Source organism: Monopterus albus, unplaced genomic scaffold (assembly GCF_001952655.1).
Source record: "Monopterus albus unplaced genomic scaffold, M_albus_1.0 scaffold99.1, whole genome shotgun sequence".
Classification (NCBI taxonomy): domain Eukaryota; kingdom Metazoa; phylum Chordata; class Actinopteri; order Synbranchiformes; family Synbranchidae; genus Monopterus; species Monopterus albus.
In genome coordinates this window covers 1,735,985-1,743,317 of record NW_018127979.1, presented here as the reverse complement: position 1 = coordinate 1,743,317, position 7,333 = coordinate 1,735,985, and the positions used below count along the sequence as shown (strand labels likewise).

The 7,333-nt window shown below is 42.3% G+C and overlaps 1 protein-coding gene across 2 annotated transcripts in view; it reads right to left on the bottom strand.

Annotated features, from left to right (window-relative positions):
- LOC109965474 (uncharacterized) overlaps nt 1–7,333 on the bottom strand; it is a 26,633-nt gene that overhangs the window by 5,070 nt on the left and 14,230 nt on the right. For both annotated transcript variants that reach the window (XM_020609515.1, XM_020609514.1), the window contains exons 8-17: nt 6,627–6,957; nt 5,657–5,817; nt 4,135–4,266; nt 3,998–4,031; nt 3,126–3,353; nt 2,287–2,720; nt 1,777–1,904; nt 1,498–1,614; nt 1,278–1,394; nt 279–374 (exon numbers count right to left, since the gene is read on the bottom strand). In XM_020609515.1, coding sequence (XP_020465171.1) covers nt 279–374; nt 1,278–1,394; nt 1,498–1,614; nt 1,777–1,904; nt 2,287–2,720; nt 3,126–3,353; nt 3,998–4,031; nt 4,135–4,266; nt 5,657–5,817; nt 6,627–6,957 — 1,778 coding nt within the window. The remainder of the gene's footprint in view (nt 1–278; nt 375–1,277; nt 1,395–1,497; nt 1,615–1,776; nt 1,905–2,286; nt 2,721–3,125; nt 3,354–3,997; nt 4,032–4,134; nt 4,267–5,656; nt 5,818–6,626; nt 6,958–7,333) is intronic.

The following is a 7,333-nucleotide window of genomic DNA, read 5'->3' as shown; positions in this document are numbered from 1 at the left end:
TTATTTTTGTGTTCCCTTTATTTTTTTGAGCAGTGCATATTACCATGTGACCATATATATATATATTATATATATACATATATATTACATATACACAGTGGGTACGGAAAGTATTCAGACCCCCTTAAATTTTTCACTCTGTTATATTGCAGCCATATGCTAAAATCATCATATATATATATATACATACATACACACACACACACACACATATTTACATACTGTATATATGAGATATATATAGGTTTAAATAGAATACACTTCTTCATTTAACTCACTCCTGATTTACAGGTACAAAAAGGAAGTCCTTGTTGAAGATGTCCACATGGCGTGTCCACGTCTTTACCCTTTGGTGCCGCCTCTGCCTCTGACAGCTGGGTGCACACAAAAATAAAAACAGGGACACAAGTGTTTATAGTGTTTTTCATGTCCTAAGACCCCAGTACACACAAATATGTGTTAGATGGTAGAGTAGCCCCAGGAAGTTGCTGCTCTTGTTTATACAGTGTACAAACATTTGGGGGTTTGAATATTAGGCATTTTGCACCATGAGCACAGAGACACAAATGCAGAGTAAAAGCAAAGCAATTTACGCATCATTATTCAAACTAATATATTGAAAGCTGCACTAAGCTGACAGCTTGTGAAATCGTAGAACATTTGACTTTATTTTAATAACTGTGTTGATTTCACTTCCACGTGTATCAAAATTTGCAGCTACAGTAAACCGCGAGGGGAAAACATGTCAGTTTGGTCACAGCTAAACATCACACAGCACTCAAGTGACTTTGGAATCTCTATAAAGTTGGATAGACTTGGGCAGCTTGGGAGGTAGAGCGATTCGTCTCCTAACTGGAAGGTTGGCAGTTCAATTTTTGGCTTCTCCGGTCCACATGTCCTCGAGCAAGACGCTGAACCCCGAGTTGTTCCCGGTGATATCAGCGGTGTGTGAGTGTGTTAACCCCGAGTTGTTCCCGGTGATATCAGTGGTGTGTGAGTTGTGTTTGTGAGTGTGAATGGGTGAATGGGCAAATGGTTTAAAAGTGCAGTGTTTGTGAGTGTGAATGGGTGAATGGGTAAATGGTTTAAAAGTGCGCTGAGTGTTCTGCAATGCATGAAGTATGCTCTACAAGTATAAGACCATTTACCATTTTGATTCCTGGCAGTTAACTCTGGTGATATATAAACATCAACCAGGTGGAAGAAGTCAAGAACTATTGTCAGTGCAAGGCTGTTTCCTTGAGGTAGCACACACAAACTTTGCCGGTGGTACTTACGAGTCACTGGTGGCTCCTTCGCTGGCGTTGTCCCTCCGTGTCAGCTGCTTGTAGAAGAAGCTGCTGAAGATGTGGCAGCGCTCAGCCACAGCAGCAGAGGTGTTCTGGAGAAGGTATCTGGTTCAAAAACACTTTCAGTTCAATAATGGATCTCTTCTCCACAAACCCATGAGAAATCAAAGGAAATCTGAAGCCCTTTGTTCAAAAATGTGTTACTTACTTAAGGTAAAAATCAATGATTACATCATTGAGGAAGTGTCCACTGTCAAGGCACTGCAGGTCCTCCATGGTAACAGTTATTCCTCCTTTTAGTGGTGGAGGAGGAAACTGAATCAACCTGAACAAAGGAAGATAGAAGCTTGAGGTGGCTTACAGTGACCGGCCTAGATTTAAATCTGATCATCTCCAGTGGCAGCTAGACTATAATAGTCACAATTATATTTTACTAATCTGTTTCTAGTTTCTAGAATTCAGATGCCAAATCCTGTATGTTACTTGCCTGCGGGCCAGACCTTGACGTTTATACTTAGTCCAGGTGGAATCCGGTTTACACAGGGACACAGAGTATGACCCTTTGCTTCTTCGGTGGCACAGTGTGTATATAGGGGTGGGTTCCTCCTTTCTCTTCTGTGGGAGGACATTTATATGATGAGAGTAAAATATACAGCATAATCACTGACCACTGGCAGATCACACAGACCAGAGGTTCCCAGCCAGGGAGTCAGGACCCCAGCAAGAGGACAAAATAAGTCTGAGGGCGACAAGAGGTTTACCAGGAGGAAAGGAAAGGGAAAAACAGATTTCTGCAATGAACTGTTATGCTTATTTTTTCAGACTCTCCTCTAATTATTGCCTTTATATGTGTGGATTAGCATATTTGTTTTGGGCATTAAATTATTCAAAGAAAGATAAATCCTTCTGATTAAACAGTCCCAACCAGTCAACATATGCATCCCCTGATGGTGATGATGTGGACAACTTCATTTTGAGGGATCTGGAAAATACAGACCTCAGAGGGATGGTTGAGCTCTTGCTGTTTCTGCTCCTCCTCTGAATCCAGCTGTGTCCCCCTGTCTTGCTCAGGTAATGTCTCCAGCTCTACTACAGTCTCTATATATGGCTCAACCTCCAGCTGGGTGCATGTTAAGGTGTTTGTGTCAGAGAGTGGACTGTCCTGGTTTGTGTTAAGTCCAGGTTCGGCGGTTTGCAGGCCCAGCAGAGACAGCAGGTGAGAGTCCATTCCGGTTCTTCTAATCAGCTCTACGGTGGTATCCAAAGTAAGACTGGGAGTTTCTTCCCAGTCACTAACTTTGTCTACAATTTGTGACTGATCATGTGTCAGACTGTTGAGACATTCAATGTCCAGGAGGGAGCGCAACAACGCCCCCTCCATTCCCTGCAGACGATCTTTCAGACTCAGCAGGATGAAGGGGCTCGCCTTGCCTATTAAATTTAGAAAATGATCAATCATACCAGGCAGACTGACACAGAGAATAATGTGTCACATCAAACAATACTAAAGGCAGTTGCAAACAGTTTAGTGGAAATCTAGTCCACAAGCTTTAAAAACACTTGTCTGCTTTGACTGTGTTGTGATCAGAATATACAATACGATTTCTGTCTTGGCTCTGCCCTTCAGAAACATAGTACTTTCACATAAACACAGTACAAACATCCATCCATCCATCCATCCATTTTCCTCTGCTTATCCGGCAGCACAAACAATGAGATTTAAAGTGAAAGCACCTCAAATGTCACGTCTCCTAAAAACATTTTACAAATATGAGTGTGGAGTACCAGCTCCAAGCCCTGAACATGTATTTACACTGAACCTTGCAGTGATCTTACCAGTGTTCAGGGTTTCCTCTTGTTTGACACGCAGCTTGCAGAGGTCCTGCTGTATAGCAGCAGCAGCAGTTTCTGACACAAAAAACACAAGCACGGCAACAGGGGAAGGATCCTCGTCACCCTTTAATTGAAGTTCCTGAGCCTCCATTTCCTCCTGCTCCCAGACACTGTACCTCCTCAGCTCTTTGCGCTCAAAGGTCAATATCATCTCCACCTGTTCACTAACATCTGGCAACAAGAGAAAATTAGGTTATGAGCTCGATGTGTTGGTGTGACACAATGAGCAGCATTATTTCTTTATTCTTACCCCTCAGTAAAGTTGTGGAAGAACAGACCAAGTGAAAGACAGACATTGCTATTTGTAGCGCCATGTTGCTAACGTGGCTAAAAATACGAACATAAATTTTAACGTGCAGACCTTGACTGACTGCATCCAGTAAATTCTGGTGAAAAGTGAAAATAAACATGTGTTCTTTTATTCAGGATTATTTAGTCAGGGTTTTTGTTTTTATTAGAAGCAAGCCTGTCCTTGCCGTTTTAGAAAAATATATCTACAGGAGTATGTTGCTTGGCTTGTCCAAAATGTTTTACAAAACTGATATGCAGCCTTTTAAACACATGTCCAAGATCAAATCTAACCTAATCTTTTCCTGAAGGGTAGATTTCACAACCTCAGAGGTTAAAATACATTTTCCTTGAGGGTCTAATAAAACACACACACACATGCCTAAGCACACAAGCAACACAATATGAGATGGGTTCCTATAGCATCAGAGGCCAGAGGGAGGCCCGAGCTTCTATACAAACACTGATTATACTTCAGTGTATTTAACACATGCTAAAAGCAAGTTTAAAACTATTCTTAGCATTACCTTTCAGTGGGATGCTGATTTTGTGGTCTCCAACCTGTAACAGGAGGAAGAGGAATCTGTTACACGTAATGTCCTGAAATATGCAAATAATCCTCACCACCAGAACAATGCATGTCTCTGTGGCTTGTGTAGATTACCCTGATGTCACCATTTGCTTTCCCTTGGTAAACTCCACAGTGCAGGGCGGAGAAGGCTACGAGCATGCAGTAGTCGTCACTGGGGGTTGATGCCGCAGAATAAGCAAAATCAGCTAAAACTACATGCAGCTCCTGCAACACAGACATATAGTTTACTAGCAGTATGGTCATGCAATATGGCTGAAACCTTGAACACAACAGTAATATAAGGTTCAAATTTCAATATTTTAAATCCATTGTGTGTGCAGGTTGAAAATTCCTGTGGCGCCATCAAGTGGCAGTACCCAGATGACAGTGTCGCACACTGCAATGAACTCTGCTTCGCACAAGAAAAGTAAATGGATACCAAAGAATATCTCATAATGACCAAACCATCACTATATCAAGATACAGTGATGGTTTGTAGTAAGAACAATGTTTTCTACATGAACAAGGTAAAAGCTCTGTTGCCACCGTTACTGCAGATATGGCTGAACATGCACATCTGAACGACATAATACAAAACCACTCACCTTAACAATGAAAATATCATCTGATAAGTAATACAGCATCACACGGGACTGTTACTAGTACGAGTTGGCAGTATGGCTTTGCATGTTTCACAGAGCAGATGTAGGCTTTTTCTTATTTTTCCCTATTTCAGTCAAAAAAAAAAAAGACATTCATAAATGTAACCCAATGTGACAGTGGCGTCCAACACACTCTTCTTTCTCTGGCCCTGTGTGGTCAACTTTTCACACACGAATAATGAAAATATCACATATGTCATCTGCAATGCAGTTATTCACACAACATCTAGGAGGAGGCTAAAACGCCTGACTTACCAACTCTGACTAAATTCTGGCTGTTCTGTTAGCTGAACTATAATGATGCTTGTATGAATCTCCGCTAAGTTCAAGCTTCTGCAGTCAGAGGCTTCTGAGCTGTTCCGTCTATAAAAACAGGGATTTTCATATACAGTTCTACTGTAAAATAACATGTGAGCTGGGGCTGAAATTTGAAGGCACCACCATCATGGAATTAATCTTTTTTGGTTCATCTTTGAAACATAGCAGTGAAAACTAGAAAATGAATCTCTATGTTTAAAATAACCAAATTTTTCCTATTATTATAAATTACGCTCCTTCTCTTACAGGACTCATGTCTGCACAAATCTCTGTGAGTATATGGCTGTCATGCAGGCTCATTTGTGTGCTCATTTGTTTCATTCGATTAGTGGGTGATAAGCAGGCCCCCTAGGGTGAAGTAAAACTTCTGCATGATGTCTATAAAACACCCTTTGTGGTGCCATGTTAATCTGGGCATTAGCTCAGCTCAGTTTAGAAACCTGTGCAAGATCGTTTTGTGTATGTGATGTAAAATCTGTAATGCCTTGAATAAACAATATTCTTTAGCATTATAACTGAAAAAATAAAAATCAAACCCTGTATGAGGCTTTGAAACAGATTTGAGATTCTTTTATGAAACGTGTTTGTTGTATTGAAGAGGGACTGATCAAATATGACGGTCACGTTTTGCCAACCTGCATGTCCTGTACATCAGGAGCCTCTGGGTATTTGGCCACAGCTTCCTGGAAGGGCTGTCTGTGTATTATTCCATCTTCCACAGTGACCAGTGTATGGACTGCTGGGCTGTGGTGCTGAGGTACGTCACTGCTCCCCTCATCATCACTGGACAGCACAACTGAAACACGTGAATGACAAAACGTATCAATGTAGTTTTTACACAGAAACCAGGCCCAAAGGCAAACAGTCGCAAGGGCATTCATGCCCTTATTTAACACCACATGGAGGCTTTGAAGGAAAGCAAGAGCACCTGTAAACCTAAAGAACACAAGTAGTCTGAAAAGAGGAAACACAGAAGTTATCACAGCTATCACCCATTATGTTTTCTAGACTAACAACAGACTAGCCTTCAATGCGATGCAGACCGGGAACAGTTCTAGGGCTGCCCCCAACAGTCGAGTCATTAGCCACAACACCTGTCAACTGACAGACTTTTCTAGTAAAGCCTTTGTTTTTATTTTTATATTTTATTTTTTGTCAGCCAGTGTGCATTACAATAGACACTAGCTGCGACCCCCGTTAGTTTATCATTTTATTCTCCTCATTTTGGTGTAACAAGCAGCAATATGCTCAAAACCGTCCCTTGTGGTCAGTGGGGTGGGGATACCCATTACAGCGATGACACTGTCTGATGCATGGATGTGCAATAAGGTCTGATCTATTTAACAAACTGTGGAACGAGGAGAAAAGGATAACAAAACCCACTAAAACAAGTCACATAAAGGTGAGATTTGTACTTTGCACAGCCGTTTTCCAAATGTTTCTGTGACTTGGATCCATGCGCGGGAAAACATTTCAATGACAAGTTATAAGAGGAATTGTTCACAGCGCAAGCTGGCACACATCAAACGCACGGTAACAACATGTGCTGTGGTTAACTGACAGGAGCAGCTCAAACTTGTTGGTAAACTCGATTGGTGTACTCACTTGGTTCAGGGGGGCTCTTACTCAAGGCGTTGTCCTGGCCAGATGAATGACTTTGTCTGGAGGAACTAATAAAGTCTCCAGTCTCCACATTCTGGCTGATAGCTGGGACCACAACTTCTGCTACATCATCTCCTCCCACAGTGAATTGTAAAATGCTAAGGTCCAGGTTCTCCGAATCTCCGTCTTCTCCAATTTGCTCCAGACAAACGGGTGCAAGGGCTGGCCCTCCATCTCGTCCGTCTTCTTCAGTGAGGCAAAGCTCGCTCTCCCGCTGGCGTTTGGGGCTGCCTATGCCATTGCACTGGGACTCTCCATCCTTTCTTTTCCTTGTCTGATGAGGCAGCAAAGATACAACATGACATTTCTGTGGGCATTTATCGAGCCACTCGTACTGATATAGTACCAAATACAGAGCCATGTTCTATTATTTCATCTGTAAAAGCTCCCCATTACATAAATGGTCTGTGTAGTGTGTGTTTTTACCCCAATGTGTTTTTATTGTTTTGGCTTGATGCATTTCTGGGAAGAGTTCGGTGAGGCCATGGAGAAGGACTATCGGTCAGCCTCGAAGAGATTCTGGCAAACCGTCCGGCGCCTCAGGAGGGGGAAGCAGTGCCCTGCCGAAACTGTTTACAGTGGAGGAGGGCAGCTGTTGACCTCAACTGGGGACATTGTCGGACGGTGGAAGGAATACTTCGAGGATCTCC